Here is a 25,967-nt window from a genome sequence, read left to right as displayed (position 1 = left end):
AACATAGATGAGAAAGAAAAGATTGAAAAAGCTAGAGAGAGAGTAAAAGATTGGCAAAGCACTATTGCTTAACATCTGCACAAACCATCGGAAAATCTCTAAGTAGCGCCTTACTTTTCATAAGGGGTAAAGCTTAAACATCAGCGAGTAAAACAAGTTTATACTTGCATTTGGCTCTTTGTGTTGCGTTGCGAAGTTTCTGCTGCAAGCGGTGCGAGCAAGGAGGGAGAGAGAGAGTCCAGATGTGTTCGTAAGATGTAGTCCGTTAAGTTGTTTCGTAGGGCGGATTGGTCCGCGTGGTTTTCCGAACTCTAGCGCAATGTGCAAGCCAGGAAGACTGTCCCGAAGAAAGACAGGGCTCAGAGAAAAGATGATGAATCCGAGGGACTCTTGTTGAGTCTCAGCGAGTTTCCAAACTGCGCTGGCGGGTTACCTAAGTAACCGGGCGATTGAGCGCTCATGAGTGAACTAAGCCACTGACTGAGATACTGAGCGATTGAGCGAACTGAGCGAATCGAGCAAATGAGCAAAATGAGCAATGATGGCTTGGGCGATAGGCCGTTTTGACCTTTCACATGCCTAGCCCATTTTGGGTGTATGACCAATGTGTGAGGTGTTCGATCGCGCGGGGAAACAAGCCTTTGTTCTTTCAGACATCACATTTGCGTAATTGCATAATGATAAAAGTTTGTTTCCATAACTCTTCAAATCGATACTAAATGACATTGATGCGGCTTATGGTAATATGATAAATAGAAATGATTGGGAAATAAAGAGTAGATTAATTTGATACTAGACAAGACATGGGTTTAAGATCACGTTGAATAATAATTTCATACCTAAGATATGAACCATGCTACAGTGAACAAAATCAAAACTAAAGTGTTAACACACAGTTACATCACACATACATGATCATGCAGTAAAGGAATATAACATATATATACATTTAAACAGCCCATTGTGATTTTTAAATGTGGTTTCATCACAGACATATAGTCTGTGCCCCCAGCTGTGTCTCTGGCGATCGTCGAACGAACGGCTCTCAGGTTTCTCTGGTGAGATTCCTTTGAACCTCCTTTGAAGACTGCATTTGTTTTAATTGTCGCCCACTTTACAGCCTTGATAGGTGGTAGATATCTGGGTGATTGTGTTATCAGGACACAGGGTTATCTAGTCACAATTTTAGGGCTGTTTACGATCCAGACGCCAGATGGCCTCAATCTGGCTCCGAGCCATCTGTTACACATACATATATATACATACATACATACATATATATACACATACATATATATACACATACATATATATACACATACATATATATACACATACATATATATACACATACATATATATACACATACATATATATACACATACATATATATATATACACATACATATATATATACACATACATATATATATACACATACATATATATATACACATACATATATATATACACATACATATATATACCTACATATATATACCTACATATACATACATATACATACATATACATACATATACATACATACATACATATACATACATATACATACATATACATACATACATATACATACATACATACATACATACATACATATATGGTTAAATATATCATCTGCCTTTGTTAAAACCTTTTAATGCGCGCAGCAGGGCTAGTGAATGTAGTAGAGGCTGTTTACACTTGGCATTAACATGCGTTTTCGTCGATCCGATCACAAGTCAACGACGTTAATGCCAGGTGTAAACGGTGTTCAAAACGTTTTGAGCTCGTCCACTTTCAACCACATCCAGAGGTAGTCGAAACCACTTTGGATCTGATCGCTTTGGAGTTGCGGAGCGCACATGTGGTTGAATGCGTTTGAACAGCCACACGCGACCACCTTCTCCCTGCTGAAAAAAACAGCATACCAGCAAGACCAGCATATGTTGTGTTTTGGTGCTGGTATGCTGGTGAACACCAGCTAAACCAGCATAGACCAGCATAATTCCCATGCTGGTCCATGCTGGTTTGATGCTGTTTTTTTCAGCAGGGCTCTCCGCCCATTTATCTAATCTGAGTTATAAACACAAGTTTTACGTCTTTTTTGACTTCTGGCATGAACATACCTATTTTTAGCCTTTCATTGATAAAACTAAAGCGGCTGATCTCCGTAGTTTCGTTTTGAAAGCGTGTGAAAGTTGCGTGATCCTATTTCATCAATTGCGCTGAAAATTCAGAGAAAGCTCTTACATACACATTCACAAAACCCTGTGCAGCATGTTTACTTGCTAAACAAGCAGTGGACTCCGACATAATATTAGTTTGCGTCCATATAAACTCATAATTACTCCCGCTCGGGTTTGAATGACAGCAGAGAGACTCGCCCACCATCTCACAGACCACCCCCTCACAGTATTCAGCACAGAAGCGGTCGAAAGTGGGCAAAAGAGACGGATTGAAATACCAGGTGTAAATGTAATGTGTCTCTCTCGTCCACTTGTGATCCGATCGATGAAAACACATCTTAATACCAAGTGTAAACAGCCCATACGGTGCACACGCAACAGATCAACTAAGCAATATCATAGGCATGTGAAAGGGCTTCATACGACTAAATAAAAAACACAGACTTAACATTACGATGGGTTCCAGTGTTAAGAGAGTGCTTTACCTCCTGCTTTGTTCAAAACAAATGCATTCTAATGATGAAAGCGGGAGGGGGGACGATCGCGCTGGGGCATGATTTGGATAATGTGGGTGTGGTGTTATCTCCTAAATGCATTCAAGTTCATCATAATGCACAGCTGCCAATAGATGGCCGTAGCTACATTGGATGGGTCTCATTTAATGCTAGTGATGGACTTTTCAACAACCTTGAAAAAATATACTGTTAAAAATGAATAATCTCTATCCACTAGTACGCTTTTGCTTTTAATTTAACGGCTACTTAAAAACAATTATTTATCAAACAGATGGAATTTGAAATAAAGGACTGTCTCTAATAAAAGCCTGTTACCTTCGGCAGTTTAGGTAAATACGGTAATACACATGTTCTCATTTAAGAGTTAAGCAGGGTTCACAATCCTGTCTGTGTGTGCGCAGGGAAAATGTCTTTAACCCTCTGGGGTCGGACCCTTTTTGGACACAGTCAGAGGTTCTGACATGCTCTCACATTTGGTCTTTTTTCAGTTGCTTTAAAACACATTAATGGTCAATATCACATAACACTGTATTCAGCACAAACTGTGCTATAATAATATGTAAGATAAATGTATGTACATGTTTGTATTTTTAAGTAAATGATGTTTATGCGTGGTTAGTAAAAACAAGAAAACAAAAAGTTGCTGACATAAGGCCAAGAAACACATCCTAAACATTTGTTAACAAGCAAAAAAGTTATCTACTCTTGTAGAGTAGAGAATTTGCTACAAAAAGATGTAAAAACCATTTAACCCACTCATTCACATGAAAAAATACATTGATTTAACTTTTGTAAGACACTTTTTGCTGTGTAAAGGCAATATGCAAGGGAGGGTCAATGGTCATGAATATTGATGTGTTTCACACCTGAGGAGACCCAACCCCCTAATGGCTCAGTGAGGAATGTTGGGACAAAAGAACTGTGACTGTGGGGAGACTTAAAGAGAAAATCTTTTGCTTGTAAAAAAAAAAATAGGTTAAAAATATAGCTGCAAGCAGCGATGGCGGGCCCTCGCACGTTTTTTTTCCGCCACACGGTGCGTCCGAGAAAACGATGAACGGCGGACAAGGGCCCCAAGCGGGCAAACATCAGTGGGCTATTTAATGTTGTCACTGACCCATTTGGGAACTGCAGGCAAAAGAAACCCCACATTTTAGACAAACGGGGGGGCTAGTCAGCCACTAAATAGACACGCCTTTATCTGACCTTTTTGTCAACACTTAACAGCCGACAACTCTGATGTGTGTGCCAAATTTAAAGTTAATCCAAACACGCCAAGAGCCTTAAAAAAGCCTTAAATAAAATAAAAGTTTGACGCGTTACCATGGGATCAGCGTTCGAGATGTCCAAAATTCCTTCACAATGTAGCATCTACAATGTCTCAGCATCATGTTGACCACTTTTGGTGTCAATCGCATGAATCGCATACGAGGAGTATTCAAAAGTTCACAGCATGTAACTGTCAGTCTTAAATATGTGTAAAAATGAAAGTAAAGTTTGACGCGTTGCCATGGGAACAGCGTTCGAGATATCAAAAATCCCTTCGCAATTTATCATCTACGATGTGTCAGCATCATGTTGACCACTTCTGGTGTCAATAACATTATTTACCTAGAAGGAGTATTTAAAAGTTCACTGCATGGAACTGAAAGGCTTAAATATGCCTTTAAAATGAAAGTAAAGTTTGACGCGTTGCCATGGGAATAGCGTTTGAGATATCAAAAATCCCTTCGCAATTTATCATCTACAATGTCTCGGCATCATGGTGACCACTTTTGGTGTCAATCGCATGAAAATCATAGAAGGAGTATTTAAAAGAACATTGCATGGAACTTTCAAAAAAATCCAGCTTTGTGACTGACACACTTCCTGGCGCCTGCTGGTGGCGCTATACCCGGGAGTCACAATAGGCACATCGATGCGATCGGAATCTTCAGATGAACAAACACCCCGCGTGTCATTACAATAAGACATTTTTTGCCTTAGATATTAGACACTTCCTGTTTCTCTGATTTCGCCACAACTTTGTCGGCTCGCCACGGCAGAACCGTTCGAGATATCAAAAATCCCTTCGCAATTTAGCAAGTCCAATGTCTCGACATCATGTTCACCACTTTTGGTGTCAATCGCATGCATCCTCTAGGAGGAGTATTCAAAAGTTCAACGCATGCATTTTTTAAACAATCCAAAATAGCCGACTTCCTGTTGGGCGGAGCTGAAATGTTAGAGGGCGAAAGTTGTTCGGGTCGATGAGCTCTATATGCGTACCAACTCTCGTACATGTGCGTACATTTTTGCCCGATCTGTGCCCCAATGTTTGTTTTTGCATTACAGGGGGCGCTACAGAGCTCCCTTGCCACGCCCGAGTTCCAGCCTTTGGCGGGTCCTAATGGCCGACGACTCTGACATCTCTGCCAATTTTCAAGAGTTTTTGAGTATGTTAAGGCCCCCAAATTGCCCCGAAACGTAAAAAAAAAAAAAAAAAAAAAAAAAAAATAATAAATCCGAGCAAAAACAATAGGGCTTTGCACCCACGGTGCAGGCCATTCTGGCCTGCTCCTCGGTGCTCGGGCCCTAATAAATTCGAGCAAAAACAATAGGGCTTCGCACCTTTCGGTGCAGGCCATTCTGGCCTGCTCCTCGGTGCTCGGGCCCTAATAAAGTACAAAAAACTTTTTTAGTAACATAAAAGTCTTATAGGCTTGCAAAAAAATGCTAAAAACATGAACAATACAATAGATTTAAGAAGCTTTATTATAATTATAAATGAAGAAGCTTCATTGTAATTATAAATAATAAAGTAACAATATGTATACATGTAACAATATTCTATATGACCAGTACAATATGGCTCTAATTAAAAGAAAAGGATTCTAAATGGTCAGCTGTGAAAGTTTGGTGTGCATCTAAAAATACTTCCAAATATAAAAAATAAGGTATACATTTGTAAACCATCACACACTGTAACTCTTTGGGAATGGAGTTAAATGTTGTCGTGCCATTGTTCAAAACGTGCGGGTACCAGACGAAGTTGGTGTAGCAGACACATTCCTGAAAACATATCTTAATTAGTATCATGTATTTTCAAAGTACAAAGCAACACATCAGTATTACTAATATTGAGAACTTTTTTTAATAATTAATAGGGGTGACCCCGAATAGTTGAAGATTCGATGCATCGGAGAAGCCGGATTCGACTACCAATCTCACAGTCGAATCGTTGCAGATGTGCTATGAAATGAGGATCATTCAATTTTGGCCATATATGGGTGCACACATTATCTGATTTCACATATAACAGCTTTCTCCCAATATATTAATATACAGTATATTATTATAATGCTGCAAATAATATGTGATGTAGCAGCTTTCAATAAATATTTTTAAAATGCGTTAAATCCAACTAACAAAGCCTGTGATGGGGCTCCACGTCCATAGGAGGTTTCTATGTTAATAAACCATTGCATCTTTGTTTCTACATTTAAAAGACAAAGCTGGCAATTCTGGCAATACTTTCGTTTTTTATTAATTTCTTTATTTTATTTATAAATCACTCTGGGTTATCTGATTTATCTATTTGGCTTGTGTTTTGTTTCCGTGCACTTGAGGCATTTTGCACATTTGTTCTGCACGTTGTTACTTCTGACCTTATTTTATTTAAAAAATGTATTTATTATAAACGTAAATTCTGATATAATTTAAGTCTGTACATTTTGGATTGTTTTTCGTTCTATCGACGTTGCGCTATTGCGTTCTGGCCATGTTTGCGCATGCAATTTAGCCGAAAGTGCTAGGTGCTCTACGTCTCATATTTAGAAGTTCATCGAACTAAACATTACAAAACGGATGTTTTTCGACGGGTATACGTTTTAAAATGTATTTAAAACCGAGTGGTTATCTATTATGGTCGGTGTTCACTTTCAAATGATAGCAAAGAGATTCCTGAAATAAATAATATCATCAGGTCTTTCTGTATCTAAAGTGAATACAGAGATGATCAAAGTCAAAGCAAGCAAGCATTTCTGTGCTAAACAATAACGCGTAGTGTCTATAAAATCATTAATTTCAGTGTTTTTCTTGTTATAAATTAACGTTTAATGAAATGTATACAAAGCTTAGTTTTTATAATTTACAGTAACAATCACAAATTATTTGTCATTTGTCTTTTTTTTTGGTCATGGCTTTGACGCGCTTAATCTCCAAATTAAATAAAAATACTAAATTGTAGCCGGGGTTTCCAAGGCAGGATCATCATTGTTATTTTTTAGGTTTAGTTCTCAAAATGTTTTTTTGTGTGATGTTCTGTAGATCGTGGCATTAAAATGTTATGAGGAATAATTAAACAAATGTTGCCTTACATTTTACCTTATATAAATGCATCCACAGTCAAATATATACTGTTATATAACTCAGGCAGTAAAGCAGAAAATAATTGGGTACAGAGATGCGCTGTATATGTTTGTTAACGGGCCATTACCGGACATATTTATAGATAAAAATTAACACATGACATATCTCCGGGCACATTTACAGCACATCAATACTAGGCTACATCGAAACATTTACACCCGAACAGATACATGCATATGGTAAATGTAACTTTATACATTTCGGGTTCGTTTCTGCATGCCCCCGTGCGAGTAAATGACGATGAAGCCACGTTACTAAAAAAAAAATTATTTGTATCTTGTATTTTCCAAATTACTACGCAAAACATCAGTAAAAGTCTACTAATAAAACAGAAAAGCCCACAAATGTGACTTACCCTTTATGAATGTCCGTCGCATTTCTGCAAATGCCCGCTGAAGAGTGATGCTGCCACATTCCTACAAAAGTTTTTAATAATTAACATAATGTATTCTCCACAGTAACAAACTTATAAAGCAATACTAAGGCGGTAAAGCATAGTTGAGATAAGATAATTGGGTACATAGAATCGTATATCTTTGTTAACGGGCCATTACCGGACATATTTATGGCTAAACATTAACACATTACATATCTCCGGACACATTTACAGCACATCGATACTACATCGATACATTTACACCCGACCAGATAGTCGCGTAAACAAGACTTGTTGAGGCATAAACACTAGTCAAAATATATTCTAAATAGTGATATTGTTTTATGACATATTGTATATTTACAGCACACCATACAATCATACTGTTTAACGCATGATATCTCCGGGCTCATTTACAGCACAATGTTACACCCGAGCAAATAAAGAAGCCTTATGGATAAGTCGGCATGGACACTATAGTTATAGTAGTGATATTGCTTTATAACATATTCACATTACACTAATCAGCATACGGTTTAATGTAAGAACTATCATTTTAATGTAAACAAGTTGCCAATTACGAGACGTTTCTATAAAGTTATTATGAATATCTGCGTGCAAATAGTCAGTATACAGTATATAAAAGTTTACATCACACAACATTTCAACAAATGTAGGTAAAACTTACTCTTCAGAAATTGTATCCTCAGCTGGATCAAGTCGCTCTTCAAAAAACAAACGTTCATCGTCGGAGTCCTGCTCTTCGTCTGAAGAAACAGTGAACTCTTCCTCGCTGCCAGGAGCATCTGTATAGCTTCCTCACCTGTAAAGCGTGTCATCTTCCCAGCGCGTTGATAAGTGGATGAAACTGTCAAAACTCGCTGCTTCTTAAAGCATTGTTTGGGGGCGTTGATCTTGTTTGCATAGCCCGCATCAGGTAATTTCCATATGAATGGCGCGCACAAGGTAGGTGGGATCACATTAGGGCTAATGAGGTCGAGACAGAAAAACTGTACCTCTCTTTACTTACATGCCGATTACACAAACAGACAATGAGTTCTTCAGATTTTAATTACATCATGTAAAAGTAGACATTTCAGGCTTTCTTTAGACATATGTATCATGTTCGTGTGACAAGTATTGGCGGAGTTATCAGTTCATGTTTGAAACATGTTTGAGGAAAATGGTCAAGGAGACAGAGATGTCGAAATGCACTCCCTGTTTATTTTCTTTATTTGCCAAAAGCACACAGTTTTGTTGTTATTATGAAGGCACTCACATTAAAGTAGAGACTTCACAGTTTCGAATGATGTATTACATGTATGTGTATGATTATGAATGACGGAGTATTTTAAGTGGATGTCACAGGAAACAGGAAAAAATGCGTCAAAACGCGGCCCCGCGTTTTTGGACCCCAGGGGGTTAAAGTGGCCACTTACCCAGTTCATCTGCAGGTTCTGGAACTCAAGACCAAAGTAATCACTCTCGATGAGATTGAACCGTTGGAACACTTCAGATAAAAGAGTTTGGCCATCCGCCTTTGACTCAAGAAAAAAAGGGGAATGTGTTATTTATATTTCTTTATTTTTTACTATCCACCTTATTTTCAAATGCGGAAGTAAGTTATGTGACATATTTCCCTTCTTTGAGCAAGACGTCCATTTCAATAGCCAGCCAGTAGAAAACAGCGGGAGCACACATAAAACATGATTTTAACAGTTACGGTAAATATTTACTACACCTGCCATGTATGAACCAGTGTGAGGATAAAATTAAGTGGCCTGATATATATAATATGAGGAGTATATATTCGATAATTTCATGTTGTTGCTTGGGGTTGACAGTCTTCAATGCGTAAATAATAAAGCACAGAGACATACCAGTATCTTTACAATTTAAAAGTCACTCGAGTGTTTGTACATGGAATAGACCAAGAATGTGTGTCTTTAACCTTTTCAGGTGATGGTTTAAAATGTCACAACTGTCCCTCTGGTGTGAGTTTTTTTAAACAGCAATCTTTAATGAACTTGTTTGAGTTTTTATGGCGACACATCAAGCTTCATGCAGTCAGACAGTCAGCAGCATCTCTCTCATTTAACACACTGTAAGCTATTTAAACATAATAAACATTATTAAACTACTATTACATGTATTGAGTGTTTTTTTTTTGTTTTATGAAATAATATTACATCGGTGACCACCAGCTAAACCAGCATAGACCAGCATAATTCCCATGCTGGTTTGATGCTGTTTTTTTTCAGCAGGGATGAGCTTATGCAATTATTTGCTTATTTTAAAATTATTTGCTTTTTCATTTAAAACATAACAAAAGTATGTGCAAACACATTAAGAACTACTATAAACATCAACTAATAAGCAGTTTGTGTCATATATATTCTGTACTGTAATCACATTTTGTAATAATAGTAGCAGAGTAAATAATCCAGCTAAATCAGCATATTTTTATCAGCAATTGTTTTTGAACAATTACGCCTGTTTCACACATACTCCGTATATGCAGTGCGTTTGCGGTGCATAATTTTTGACGTGCCCATGTTAACCGGATAGAGCTTTTACACAGCATACGTATGCGGTACGTCTGGTCCGTTGCAGATGCGGTGCAGCAGTACTGCGATTGTTTCGGCAGCGAGTCTATTTTTGCTGTACTGCACGCAAGCTGCACGCGCCGATTTAAAGTGATAGTGCATGTTTAGTCTTCAAAATGAACATGGATTGAAACGAAAATGCAGCAGTTTCACCATAAATGCATATACATAAAGTATGCTAAAGCAATAAACCCCAAGAAGCAGTGGGTTACCAGTGCATTTTATAACAGCTAAGGGGCGTTGTTAGGCACGACGCAAAGCGGACTGTTGCCACCCAGTTTTAGTTTAATGCCTTATAGAAAAATTATCTTCTTTACATAAACATAAAATATCAAATGAAAGAACAGTCCATCCGCTTTCCAACAACATCAAAAAACATTTCATCCTACCTTCATTTGTTCTCTTATCAGTTATCACCTCTCAAATTTTCAGCTAAAAGCAGAGATAATTCCATTTTTGTGAAGAACTTTGTAAGAGATCAAATTCAGAGCCTGATCAAAACTTGCACGTCACGCTAAATCCACCATAACGCTGTTGTGTCGAGTGAATGCCTCAGTGTTTAAGTTGGGTAAGATTGCCATTGCATAATGAGCCACATAATGAGCCTTGAGGGGATGTTCAACAGGAATGTAACTTTCTCTGTAGTAAAACCATGATAAAGTTTACTTGGGAATTTATAACAAAAAATTATATATATAATGTGTGTATATATAGAAATATTTTCTATTAATTTCACAAGTATACCTTTAAAAAGCATAGTAATCATAGTAAAGGTACTGTTTTGGCCATCGTAAAAATGAACAGGTGTTTGGTTGGCCAGCGAGAGTTTTACTTTTGTGCAGTAAACAGCTCAAAATAAAAACTGCCTATCGTTGTCTGGACTCTTATTTGTTTTTTTGTAATCATTATAGTAGAAACACAACAACGGACAAGCGTGTAAAAACTTATCAATGTTTGTTTACAGCCGCCGCCATTACTCCCTCACGTGTTGATCATGAAAGCAGTATGTGTGCACACGCGAGTGATCCTGTGTTTAATAAACTTGCTGTGCGGATATATGCGCTTAGACGCAACTAAATAAGGATTGTATTGTTTGCAATCGCGTATTTTATAAGAATACCAAAAACCGCGTCGAGTTTCTTGACTTGTTTGTTTATGTGTGTTCCCCTCGCGTGAAATGTTTGACGGTAGAACAAAGAAAACACTCGCGTCTGGAGATACTGACACACATACGCAAGTAAATAAGGATTTAGATGTCGTGTTTGGTGCATTCGGATGAAACAACAAGGAATGGACAGACTGGATTGTGAATTGCGTATCCATTGACTGCAGGAAGCACGAGTTATGCATATGGATGTTTCTGCTCGTTCACTTCAATGGCGCGGGGGTGTGGCGATCTCATCTCATTACAGATAATCAGGTAACAAGAGAGAGATGGTACTTGTCCTCCTTCTCATACAGTTTACACCGAATGACAATACATGTTTTCGATCTCACTTACATCATTTAAAAGCTGACATTCCAAGCATTATGTAGACATTTAACTTTTGTTTCTATGACAAGTATTTGTTAAGTTACAGTTTATTTTTCTGACGCGTTTCAGAAAGGACTTCACTGAGGGAGAGAGAACAAAATGCGCATCATGTTTATTTTCTTAATTTTGCAAAAATCACAATATTCTGTTTTTATTGGGAGTGGACAGACAAAAACTAGACACTTTAACGTTTTAAATGATGTATAAATCATATCTGTATGTCCAAAATCCGCGCCGCAGTCGACCCCATTAAACATCCTAACTAGTCTATCAAATAATATCTAAAGTATATTGTTTTGTGAAAAAACACAGCAGGCTATTATGTTGTTTATTGAGGCGGCGCTTTTCAACAGAAAGTGTCAATCACATGATCATTTGATACGCAGCGGTTAGCAACGCACTGCAAACGAAGTGTGTAAAACAGGCGTTATTGTATTTATTATTTACTGGCAGTTTCTATGAAATGTTTTACTGGTTTAATGTGTATACAGATCATGGGTGCACGTGCGTCACATTCAGCTCTTATGCGTGAATTATGGTCAAAACAAATGTTTTGTAGAGATTTGTAGAAGATCTTTGATACACGATACTATCATCTATCGGCACAACCCTAGTACACGCACATACCAGATAAAACAAAACTTCCTGTCAGTACTTTGCACCTTGTCATTTAAACGCAAGCGGGAGTAATGACGAGTTTATATGGATGCACACTAATATTATCGACGATTCCATTTTTTAATTCGAAGTTTAAGGTTGTGACCTTATTTTGATCGATTTCGATTTAAAATTGAACTCATGACACCCTTAATAATCGGCTCATTTATAAGCCAAATAAGTGAGTCTGTCTGTGGTGCCCTTTGAAGGCTGAAGAGACTCCATACTTTAAAAAAGATTACAATAGAAAGTTGGCATCCTAGAAGCAGGCAGTTTTAAGGGGTCCAAAAAGAAAAGAGATCTGTCCATCTATACACCTCCAAAAATCCTTAAAATAGCACATACAGCAGCTCTCCATCCAACATCACTTGATCTTAAAAGAAGTTTTTGTACAAACTGCAGACGTAAAGCAGCTGTTCTGCTTTGCAGTCCAAGTCCCCCTCCTTAGGCAGAAACAAAACACTCTGATGTATAGTTTATCCAAAAAAAATCTACTAATAAAGCCTGATTTTCAGACATCAGTTTTGAGGGTGGATCTATGCAGGCCAGTTTATGCCACAGAGATTAAGCAAATTTAATTGTTAATGACCAAAAGATGCCATTTCAGGGAACCCCCAGGATTGTCAAACCTAAATTCAAGGCTTTTTAAAACCTTTTTAATAACACTTCAAATGAAATGTAATACCTAAATCGCACCCATTCGGGTAGTATAAATAATTTTAAATAACGTAATATACATCAAATAATTACCATTTACAAGTGTTTGAACATTCATGACAACATGCCTCTGAAAGAGTCCAAGGCTCAAACGGCCTAACCCTTATCTTTACCCAACAATCAAAACTAACAATCAAATAGATTTAAAATGTACATTTATAAATTTATTGTAAATTGAAAATCAGGGAGGGGCAACTGGAGGGTAAGGGGCCACATGCGGCCCGCCTCTTTATCTTGTGCAGTCTGCCATGTTTTAATATGACCATTATGTCGGAGAAGGTAATTTATGTTAAAACAATAGTCTTGTTTGATCCATGCAATAAGCTACAAACCAAACAATAACACCAATTTTAACGTATTCTTTTTTGCTGTTTAATATAGTTAAGATAAAAACATGACATCTAATAACACTCATCACTAATGCTCTGTACCAGAACAATACTGACAAACAAAATTAACCATATTATGGCAAATACAACAAAAACCCCTTATTGGATACTCAAACACAACAACAAATTAAAATGTAATGCTATTTTGACCCTAAAAAGACAAGAGATCTGTTCACTGCACCAGACATAAAACACCAGACACAAGCTCATATATAGATATATTTCTGTTAATCTTCATACAGGACCATACTACAGTTTTCTAATTATAACTTAGTGTGGCGATGTTAATATGTAGCCTATATTATATATTGCAAGATGATATCATCTAAATAAACAGTAAACAAAGTATACAACAGCTTAAAAATTTGCGTTATTGTTTGCAGCTTATTATGGACTAGTTGCATGGGATGACGTTTTTCTATTTCCGCTTTCTTGAGTGTACGCGTGTAAGCTTCCGGTTTCGAGATACGAAGAGAGGAAGATTTGAATCATGGCGCTGTTTTACACACAATGTCTGCAAGATCTATCAAAGTAACAATCACCGATGTCCATCGGCTAGTACAAGCAGCATGCTCGGCCCGATGAGCAAAAGGGAAAAGTGGTTCAAGATGTATATATCAAGTTACATCGACAACTAGAAGGTAAGTTATAACATTAGCTAACTGACTGGCTAGCTCGCTCTAAGAGTTAGTAAATGACAACTGACTTTGACAACTTGACAGGCTATTTGATCCAATATAAAGGGTTTTGACGATGTACGATTACCTGTATGAATAACATTAATGATGTCCAAACCTCACAGTTTCAAACCAAAGATTTATCAGGGAGGGAGCGTCACGGCTACCTGCTACAGATGAGAAAGGGTGGGAACCCTCACGACCCCGGAGTGGGAGTAAAAAATAAGAAGTGTTTATCAGCTCAAAGCCTCAATCAGGTTTATTATTTGTGGTTTTGATGTGCCTGTGTTGCAAAATCACGAATAAAGAATCTTAACATACACCAAGCTTTCATGGAAACCACAGAAACTGGTTCTGACGGCTGCTGTTTTTTACTGTATGTTATAAACCGTGAACGGTCAGTTATCTTTAAGGTTCATTGGCCAGTGATATTTAGGGCCCGAGCACCGAGGAGCAGGCCAGAATGGCCTGCACCGAAAGGTGCGAAGCCCTATTGTTTTTGCTCTGATTATTAGGGCCCGAGCACCGAGGAGCAGGCCAGAATGGCCTGCACTGAAAGGTGCGAAGCCCTATTGTTTTTGCTTGGATTATTATTTTTAGGGGTCAAGCCCAGAATGGGTGAAGACCCCTATTGTATCTGTTAGTTTTCTTTTTCTTCCTCCGCCATTGCGGTCTATGGCAGCCTAAAGAACCGTATGTAGGAAAGTTATGAAATTTGGCACACTGATAGAGGACTGTCCAAAAAGTCTCCACAGCAAATTTGGAGTCTTAATCACTAACCCGCTAGCGCCACAAACAGTCCAAAGTTGCACTTATGTTTTTGCTTATAACTTCTGATCCATAAGTCCTATAAACAAAATTCTTGCTTCCTTTGATTCCTTGGCTCAAGACGATTCCCTATGACGTCATTTTCCGTCATGAAAAAATGTCCGCCATTGTGATTTATTCGTAAAACCTACTTTTGCTAACTTGTCCTAGAGCTTTTGCCCGATTGCCACGAAAATCGGTATGCAGCATCTATAGACACGCAAGGCAAAAAGTTATTAAAAGAATTTTGATAAACCAATCCGTTGTCGTATAGCGCATCAACAAATTTTACATAGAGCGCAAAAAAACAGGTTTTAGTCTGTATCTTCGGCAATCTTATGCCTATTGACGCGACACTTGTTAGTTGTGATGCCAGTCAAGAACTGAGTGTGCATGCACCGTTTCGTCGCAGCGCCACCTAGTGGTCATACTTATGATTTACATGCCTATAACTTTGGCTCTGATCTGTGTTTTTTCAAGGGACTTGTTTCCCTGAAGTCCAGAATAGTTGCCGAGTCCAACGATCCCAAACATGCCAGATTTCGCCTTACGGTTAGCCCTGCGCAACAAGCACTTAAAAACATGCGCAAATATCTCCGCGAGCGTAATTCTGATCGACTCGAAAACACCATAGGAAGAAAATTACATTACCTTCTGAACAAGAAGTTCTATTGGCGTTATATTAAAATTTTCATCAGAAATGGCCGAAAATTGCAAAAAAACGAAAAATTACCTTTACATTTTGTGTTTTTACACATAAATGGTTATAACTTTGTAAAGCAAAGAGATTTTTTCACCATATTTGATACGCTGATGTACGACCACAGTCTGAGGATACACGAAAAAAATTGTATGCTTGCATCACTAGTTGGCCTTATAATTGAACAAAACCTTTGAAAAAAAGCCACCCTATGGTCATACAACTGTTTCTTCACTAAACTAAAGTGTATAGTCATAAAACTAGCTAGATGTAACACAGTTATGACCTGATGTTGCATGCACAATTTTGTCATTGCGCCACCTAGTGGTTTTGAGATAGAAATATGGTATTTTTGCCTAAAACTACTCCAACAGTACATCTAAAATCTTGGGTCATCATGTATTATTCCTTTCATGGCTTGGAGATCATTGGTGCATGCCAATTAACTCCTTAGCAACCAATTATGATACCTTATCAACCCTTTTTACAAGAGCTATTTCTCTGCATCAGAACATCGTAGAGACATGGGGGTGGTCTCTTTTGACTCATTAACACCACTGTAACATTTTGTGAGCTGAGAATTGCCACTTCAAGCACCACTCACATTTTCTTCAGTGTTCTAGTTGTCAATGCTCCTCGAGAAGAGAGGGAGAGATTACACTGAATGAAAACACAGCTTTTTTGCTGATAACTGTTATATAATTAGCGCCCGAGCACCGAGGAGCAGGCCAGAATGGGCTGCACCGAAAGGTGCGAAGCCCTATTGTTTTTGCTCGAATTTATTTATTTTATTTATTTATTTATTTTTTAACACTTTTGGGCATTTTGGGTGCCTTAACATACTCGAAAACTCTTGAAATTTGGCACAGACGTCAGAGTCGTCCGTCATTGCGAACGGGCAAAGGCTGGAACATGGGCATGGCACGGGGGCTCTGTAGCGCCCCCTGTAATGCAAAAAAAACATTGACGCACAGATCGTGCAAACATGTACGCACATGTACGAGAGTTGGTACGCATATAGAGCTCATCGACCCGAACAACTTTCGCCCTCTAACATTTAAGCTCCGCCCAACAGGAAGTCGGACATTTTGGATTGTTTAAAAAATGCATGCGTTGAACTTTTAAATACTCCTCCTAGAGGATGCGTGCGATTCACACCAAAAGTGGTGATTTTTGATATCTCGAACGGTTCTGCCATGACGAGGCGACAAATTCATGGCGAAATCAGAGAAACAGGAAGTGTCTAATATCTAAGGTAAAAAATGTCTTATGATGATGACACATGGGGTGTTTGTTCGTCTGAAGATTCTGATTGCATCGATGTGCCTATTGTGAGTCTCGGGTATAGCGCCACCACCAGGCGCCAGGAAGTGTTGCAGTCACAAAGGTTGATTTTTTTGACAGTTCCATGTGATGTTCTTTTAAATACTCCTTCTAGGATATTCATGCGATTGACACCAAAATTGGTCAACATGATGCCGAGACATTGTAGATGATAAATTGCGAAGGGATTTTTGATATCTGGAACGCTGTTCTCATGGCAACGCTTCAAACTTTACTTTCATTTCAGGCATATTTAAGCCTTTCAGTTGCATGCAGTGAACTTTTCAATACTCCTTCTAGAGAAATAATGTGATTGACACCAGAAGTGGTCAACATAATGCCGAGACATTGTAGATGCTAAATTGCGAAGGGATTTTTGATATCTCGAACGTTGTTCCCATGGCAACATGTCAAACTTTACTATCATTTTTACACATATTTAAGACTGACAGTTACATGTTGTGAACTTTTAAATACTCCTTGTATAGGATTCATGCGATTGACACCAGAAGTGGTCAACATGATGCTGAGACATTGCAGACGCTAAATTGCGAAGGAATTTTTGACATCTCGAATGCTGTTCCCATGGCAACGCATCAAACTTTTATTTCAGGCATATTTAAGGCTCTTGGCGTGCTTAGATTAACTTTAAATTTGGCACACACATTAGAGTTGTCAGCTGTTAAGTTTTAGCAAAAACATCAGATAAAGGCGTGTCTATTTAGTGGCTCACTAGCGCCCCCGTTTGTCTAAAATGTGGGGTTTCTTTTACCTATAGTACCTAAATGGGTTAGTAGCAACATGAAATAGTCCACTGATATTTACCCACTTGATTCACATGCCCACCGTGCATCGCTTTCTCGGAGGCTTCGTGTAGTGGTAAAAAACGTGCGAGAGCCCGCCATCGCTGCTTGCAGCTATATTTCAAGTTTTTATTATGCCTACCAGTGGCGGCTGGTCACTAGGGGTGCTGGGGCGCCGCCCCCTTAAAGCTGGCCAGAGAGGAAAGCTACTTTAACATGTTACCAAAAAGTTAAATATATAGTGCAAATTAATACAAAATAAAATCATTTAGTTGTACTATTTCACTGTTAGTCATGTTATAATTTATTTAAAATAATTAAAAATCAAAACTGAGTTTGTTGTGTTTGTGTCATATGTTTGTGTGTCTGGGGCGCACCCCTAATTAGTGTCTATGTAGGTCAGGGAAAAGGGTAAAAACATGTGACCTGAGGCTGAGCTCTAAGTGGCTGGTTTCGGATCCGCCCTGGGGCGCAGGACTGTGCGCCCCAAACACTCCCACTTATGTTGTAAGCGAATCAATATTGCTTTTAATGTTTTTTACCTCCTGTGATTGGATCGTTCTCAGAGTCTAATAACCGCGTTGGAGATTGCTGTGTTAACTGATAGCTACAGTACAGATCAGTGAAAGCAAGTGAAATATCTTGAGACGAAGGAAAATAAGATTTTATCCTTACAAAATCACCATATACAAGGTATTTATTTGATGAATAAATAAAGGATTAAGGAGCTTGGACCAGATCGACCAACGGAGTCAAATGATGGCAGTCTGTGTGCTCCACCACTTCTCATGGCAAACGGAGTTGGCTAGCTGGATATCATGTAAGTCTTGAGTTTTATTTTTTTCCCTGTTTGCTGTTTTAAAGTCTGAATGCATGATAGACGTGCATGACATGAACTTTTGTGGCGCGTTTGAGCTTGTGTTACGTGGACATAATGAGAGCGAGAGCTCATATAATCCGGTATATTCCGTGGCTTAGTCAACTTTGTTGTTGTAAGTTTTGTTGTTGTAGAGTTTAAAAAAGCACCCACAAGAAAACCACTGTTTTTAAGGGAACTTCACAAACCATGCAGATTGAGCTGATGAACTGTATGCACTTAGTCTGTTGTGAGGGAAAAATGTGCTTGTGCTATTGCTATAAAAGCAAAAAGAAATGTACTAGCCTGTGATTAGGCAGCTTTAGTGTCTCTTTTTGTGTGTGTTCGGTCGCGTTAAACGAAAAGTCTTTAAAGGAGAAAATTGAAGCAGGATATAGAAAAATCTGAACGCCATTTTGGCAGATTGCCCATACGTATGTCCAGTTGGTGGCAGTGTGTTGCTCAAATGACGCCCTGGTTTCTAAACATTCTCGCGATATTTTGATGTCATACACTGATTGGTCTGCGCATGGCTGCTTAAGTTAAACACTACAGGAGCGCTGCAACAAGACGCCTGTCTAAGGTAAAGATACAAAATCTAATGACAAGAGTATGCATTAATCTGCCATCATGCGTTTATTACATAAGATGGTTTCAGATGAGTTTAGTTCAATTCAGATTTTTACATGTTTATTGATATTTTTAATCGCAGTAGTGTTTTGGATTTGTTCATATTTGCCTGTTCAGCATAAAGCTCCGTGTTTTATTGCCTCCGCTGTCATTGTGAGAAAAAAACATTAATTAATCTTCTTCATGTGATGTTAAACATGTAAAGTGATGCACGGTCTCCGTTTATCTGTTTATCTGTTACACATTTGACTTGTATGCTCGTGTAAGTTTATGATTAGAAATGGACATGTGAACGAAAATGAAAATAATTAAAACATGAAATGACGGATAATAACTGACTGTGAATGACTCTTTACAACGCTGTTTATCAAAAAAATGACGGAGATTGCAACCTCTGTGTGTGTGTGTGTGTGTGTGTGTGCGTGCGTGCGTGCATGTGTGTGGGAATGATTACCTTGATATTAGTTCATTACAGATATATAGTACATTTATTTCGTGCGTTTGATTTCAACTGTAACATTTTCAGCATTTTAGCTAAGTAGTAGCCTAATGATACTCATCAACTGATAAATGGCTATTAAGATTACTGCATTACTACAGTAAAAGTTTGATTTTGAGTGTGTTTGCGCCCCCCAAAATTTTTTTAGCACCAGTCACCACTGATGCCTACACTTAGGCTATGTTTACATTAATGCGTCTACCTTTTAAAACGCATTACTTTTGCCACAATTACGGCTTTCATTTACACTACGCCTCCGTTTTCGACCCTCATAAACGGATTCGTTCGCAAGCGCCGAAGACCATGTTTTAGTTTGAGAACTCAGATGTTGCGCTGCAGTGTAAATGAACGTAGATGGAGTCTTATGTAAAGGAACAGCTGATGTTAACATGACAGCGCATCATTTTCAAAGTAAAAATTATTTTTATTCAGGTAAATGGAGGTTTGCAACGGAGGTTTTGCCAAAAATAGTAATTATCTACCAACCAGCTATTATTAACGCTATATCAGATTGTTTTAACATGTATCCTTATAATGTCTGTTTTATATTTATGTTTGGGTATTGTTGAGTTTGAATATTGTTGTAATGTTGTTTATGTTTTGTTTAAATTTAGTTAGCTTATTACGAGAGAATGACTGTAGAGGCCAATATGAAGGGAGAATTGTAATGGGTCAGACATTATTTTCGAGTTTAAGTTTTGTTTGCTACTTTAAAATAAATTTCGTTTCATATAATTTGTTTCTTAATTTTAATCGATGTTTTGTTGATACGTTTTGTGAAAATAAATTTATAAAAACAATAAAATCAACGTCATATTAATATTTAATGTTCGTTTAGTCGATTGCGCTTTTTGCTATTTGTGTTGCTAGCGGAAGACATGCACGGACCTAATTAATAGTTTAGCCATCCACGCTTTTTTGTTGGAGAACGCATGTGAGGGAACACACACGCACTGAACAGCCACAGGTAAGGGAATATAAGTTATTTGGTGTTTTTCTGAAGAATACAGTCAGTTTGTACGAAAATGTTCAAATGGACTACTGTATAAGATCATAAATATAAACTGCAAACAAAGAACTATTATAAATACCCTATAACAGTGTGAAATGGTTGAAGAGGAACTCCCTAACATTAAAGCAATAAGCATTTCTGTAGGCTAAAGCTATACTTCACCTCTTATTATGTTAGATTGAAGTTTGCATTTGCTGACATTTATTTTTGCTTCAAGTTCGCTACCGTTTAGTACTGTTTACTTGAATGCTTCCTTCTTAAATCATAAAGACCTTTCTGTTTGGTTTATAAAAGCTAGAACAATATAAGACTTTCCCAAACACATTTTTATAGGTTCAAAAATAGTGTCTGTTGTAGTTGCTGCAAAAGATCCAGGTATGATATTTGTTAATATCGCACACCCCTAGGCTGCATAAATGCGCAAAGGTAAGCTATTATTAGAGTAATAAGTTATTTTACACTTTTATGCGCATGCCCAGTTACGTGATTGGTCATGTTTCATGCGTTTATGGTCATGTATAGTGTGGTGAAGATTCTTTTTAAAATGGCAGTATAAACGAGGCTCGTTTTCATTTTAAAATGCCATTTTAAAACGCAAATGCTCTATGTAAACAGGGCCTTTAACTGTTACATTATTTAAAAAATAAATCTTGAAATGAGACTTACTGCTCTCAAATCCTGTTATTTCATTTGGTGCTAAATGTAATTTTTTGGTTTTAAGATTTTAGGCTTATGATAGACATCAGTGTCTGACTAATAAATGTCCTTCTATGAAAAGATTGGTGAGCCAAGAGAGTTACATAATTTGAGTTTCGTGACAAAATGATACAGACATAATAAATCACAGTACTTTTGTACTTAAGTACATTTTTAGGCAAATACTTTTGTATACTTCGTCCACCACTGTTAATAAGTCAGAATGCATGAAATAGCGATTTTAATGTTGGTAAGCATGTTTATGTTGTTTGAATGAAAGTTTATTCATTTACTAAACATAGGACAGAATATATTGTCACTGCAAAATATACAAAATATAATTATACACTTGCTGTTTATAGATGGTTTCAGCAGTGCAAACAAACAAAACAACAACCCAGCCAACAATGACAACTGAGGGTGAATAGAAATTTAAAATGATGATTTGATATGACTAACCTCAAGCTCAAAGAATTCCTGAGCACCATCCAGGCCCTGGACACGAATCTGCAGGCCTTTGCTGTAGCCTTTACCTCCTGCACCCATATATGAGTAGAGGCTCTGCCCGGGCTCCAGAGTGCTAATACCAGTGTTATACTGAGCCCCAAGTCGTGTGCCAGGGGTCTGCAGGGCCCGGAAGGTACCCCCGATCTCACCCATAGCTGCTCCTAATGCAGCCTACCCCCTCTCTCTCACACACATATATACACACTCCGAACCTAGAGAGAGCACATAAGAAAATATGTATGATAAATAACAAATAGCTAGTTAAATAGCTGCATATAACACCATGGGATAATCTAGTAATGTTCACCTCAAAATTCAGGAGTGTAAACTCATCAGGGGTGAAAAAGGTGATCTCACATACACACGCACACACACACAAGGGATGGGCAAGAGCAGGGCAGGACTTAACAGGGTGGAGGCCCCTGGGCTTGAATAAATTTTGGGCCCTACATTATCAGAACAAAAGGTACAAAAGCTGTCACTGGGACGGTACCCTTTAAATGGGTCCTAATATTTACCATTTAGGTACAGATATAGGTACATTTTTACCCATTATATGCACTCTTTAGGTACAAAGGTGTACTATTTGAAAGGGTACCACCCCAGTGACAGCTTGTGTAAATTATCTTCTGAGAGTGCACATACATTTAACAACCTAAAATAAAAAATATATCATAGAACTACATTTTAGGGAAGTTTCCCGACAGGGTTTAGATTAATCCAGCACTAGGCCTATTGCTAGGTTATATTAGGGCATTCAAGTAGTTTTTACAAACAAACCTTACAAAAAACATCACTGGTGTGCGTCTTGAGACAAAACAATGGCAATGATATATGTTAAGATATATCAGTGCAAAATGTTTTTAAATTAAGACAGATCAAACATGCATTTTAGTCTTGGACTAGGATAAAACCTGACTAGGAAACTGCCCCTATATCTCTAAAGCAGAACATAAGCCCAGTCTAAAATTAAATCATGTATTTTAGGGATGTCACAAATCCAAATTAATCATGCACATTAAAAAATACCCCATAACAACATTTAAAATCATTGTGTTAGACTTAGCTTAAGAAGAGAATGATATGTTTTGATTAACATTCACCTTATTACACACCATATAATGTTATAACCATAATCAACAAGCGTATTTTGTGCATATAGCCTAAGTGGTGCAGTGAAAAGAAAATATTTTAGGATGTAATTTAATAATTATGACAAGACCATCATGTAATATTAGACACCAAAAACCAAAGTGGAGAAGATGATCATTAATTAATTTTTGCGTCTGATATGAACGTAATACATTAAAACCTTGAACGTAGATATAAAAATGAACACTTTTCAGAAGTTTAAACTGTGATTCTGTTAAGCACAAGCAAACATGCTGAAAGAGAAACTACAGCAAAGTTAGTCTAGCTAGCTAGTGGATTATATCAAAAAGCATCAGGACATCAACATGGCCATGATTTAGTGAATCCTCGCCTCCAGATGAAGTAATAAACTGGACTGATGATTTAAATGTTGACATAATCATATGTGCGTTGTTAACTCTCCGGATTTTGTTATGTTTCGTAGCCCTGCTCCACTCGTTCACTTTTCCACAGAAACTGTTTGGTTACAGGGTCGTGTGAGCTGCAGACTTCGAGCAGATTGTATTTCATTTGGCGCTACGCAGACCGCTTGGTGATGATGTCGAAGTACCGCGAGAGCGACTAGAAAGCAGACTTCTCCGTGTGAGCTCTCGCGGTACTTGATGTAATTTTTTGGCTGTTGTTGAACCAAGTGAATACACCCGTCTGCTTTACAATCACTTTTGCGCCGTGATAATTTGATTTCATATAATGATCGGATCGCGCAGTGCCGCATGAAGTTAAATGTACCAAATATCAAATAGCCGACTGTATATGAGGTTCAACCAGCCAAAGTAGCAAGTGGAGCATGCGAATGGTGAGTGATTCAGATGTCAATTTATGAATGAAAGTGTCAAAGGTTTGTCACACACTGTTAAGTATTTTCACGCTTTTTTAAATGGGTATACGGAAATCCTTGACCATTACTAGTGGATATACTGCGTATACCTGCTGCGTATCACGTTAGATTACAAACAAACAAGAAAAAACAGAGTTACAAGACCTACTCTAGTAATCTTTCATACGGAGCGCTTCATTTTCGCGTTGCTCTTTCTCGTTATCTGTAAAGCTTATTTATGACTCTCATTTCGCGTATTCGCTATTATACTAGCATCTGTGGGTTTCAAAAGCAGTAAACGCAGGGCGTCATATTCAGCACCAAGATGACTGACATATATTAACGAATTAAATGCAGCACCAATCAATTCCGCACCAACCAATAGGCTGTAAAATTATAAATGAAAACGACTGAACAAATCAAACGAACGCAAGCCGGCACGGAGGCCCCTATTGGCCGGGGCCCCTGGGCTCAAGCCCAATCAAGCCCAATGGTAAGTCCGGCCATGGGCACGAGTACTCAGACGTGGCATCGATGAATGATCGCGAAAACGATGATCATGTGGGTTTATTTATTTATTGTGGATATGGCAGCACATGGATGTCTGGTTAGTGTTACAAGTGCCTGTGGTAGTAAAGACTGGTCTGGAGATGCGTGTTTGACGTTGTGTCGAGCTACGCAGACCGGTTATGACATCAGTAACATTACCATGCATGATTCAAAAACAGATAATTCCGCGCACCCGCCACGCGTCAACCCGCGTAATGCGCGTCAACGTGCCTATCTCGCCGATCCTACGAAGCCGGCCACACCTCACATCACTGAGGCACTATGGTTTAAAAGGATGCTGTGATTTTCAGAAATACAGTCAGCCAGGTGCAAAATGTACAGCGTCAAAAGTTCAATGGATTATCATCTCATATTTAAACATCAAATGTCAAGAGATACCAGAGAGCCATATGAGCATTAACAATACATCTTGACCGACAACAGGTGAGAGGACAACACGAGACAGCTAATCACTAAAATGATATCAAAAAACTTAAAGCTGCTTAATGTTATGAAGCTTGTGCTTTGACTGGACGTGTTTAAAAGCGCACCGTTTATGGTGCACATCCACAACGGGAGTTAAACTTTCTGTACATAACTTAGTTGAAAACTTAGTTGAAGTCTTGCATTTTATGCAGATAGATGCATGTTGTATAATAAATACATTTATGTTGTAAATAAGGCTTAATATTGTGTAGAGTGCATCAGTAAAGAAACACATCAGTTTGTGCTTATTAACCCTTTAGTTTCACTTCATTACGCAGCTATTTCTGTAAGAGGTTTCTGTTAAAAAAACATTTAACCTCTTAGACGTCTAGCCAGTCCCCCCCCACTCTGGCAAGTGGCATACCCAAAATAAAAAGGCTGTTGCTCATGCATCCTACTGTCTACAAACACAACCATGGTGTTTTTTGAAAGCTAACACTTCAAATTTAACTTTTAGAAATGCAGAACTGTTCTAGCATTAACTATTTTATAAATATGGCTGCAGAAATACAGCTTTCAAGATTTTTTCTCTTTTGAAAAATTTCCATTTTTACATTTCTATGGCAAAAAAAATTAACAAGCCAGTGGTAAATGAGCCTGAAAATATAATTGTAAAATATAATATATACTGTATAACTGAAAAAAAAAAATCTAAAACCACAGGTCTTAACAGTCCATTTTTAAAATTTGAAGTTTGATACAATAAAAAATGGGGGTTTTACAAGCTTTTTGTTAGTGTATGTCTGGGTGTCTATCAAACAAAGCCACTTGGAGACTCCAAAGGGACACTTGGTTACCACCTTCTACATTGAGGTCTTACATGCTTATCTGACCATTTCCAGACATTTTATTCATATTTAGTATGTGACAGAATAATATACACTGTTTTCCTGGAAAATATTAACTTTTTGGATGTATTTTAAAAGGCATTTATGTGCATTTTTCTTGGTGTGCTATTTGAAGGCTCCAAAAGGACACCCAATTACTTACTCATATGAAATGAAACAATGTCTTTATTCACTGACATAATTTTGCATTTTGCAATTACAAATTTGAATT

At 37.8% G+C, this 25,967-nt stretch overlaps 1 protein-coding gene across 10 annotated transcripts in view; it reads right to left on the bottom strand.

Annotated features, from left to right (window-relative positions):
* farp2 (FERM, RhoGEF and pleckstrin domain protein 2) overlaps positions 1-25,967 on the bottom strand; it is a 360,413-nt gene that overhangs the window by 295,790 nt on the left and 38,656 nt on the right. For all 10 annotated transcript variants that reach the window (XR_012370688.1, XR_012370689.1, XR_008646476.2 and 7 more), the window contains exons 2-3: positions 21,857-22,116; positions 8,931-9,035 (exon numbers count right to left, since the gene is read on the bottom strand). Coding sequence is in view for 6 of the 10 variants with exons in the window: in XM_055213942.2 (XP_055069917.2) it covers positions 8,931-9,035; positions 21,857-22,057 (306 nt within the window). In the remaining 4 variants the exon portion in view is untranslated. The remainder of the gene's footprint in view (positions 1-8,930; positions 9,036-21,856; positions 22,117-25,967) is intronic.

The sequence above is a fragment of the Misgurnus anguillicaudatus genome, chromosome 8, assembly GCF_027580225.2.
Source record: "Misgurnus anguillicaudatus chromosome 8, ASM2758022v2, whole genome shotgun sequence".
NCBI lineage: Eukaryota > Metazoa > Chordata > Actinopteri > Cypriniformes > Cobitidae > Misgurnus > Misgurnus anguillicaudatus.
Note: the sequence above shows the minus strand (reverse complement) of the source record. Positions and strands in the feature narration are given on the sequence as shown.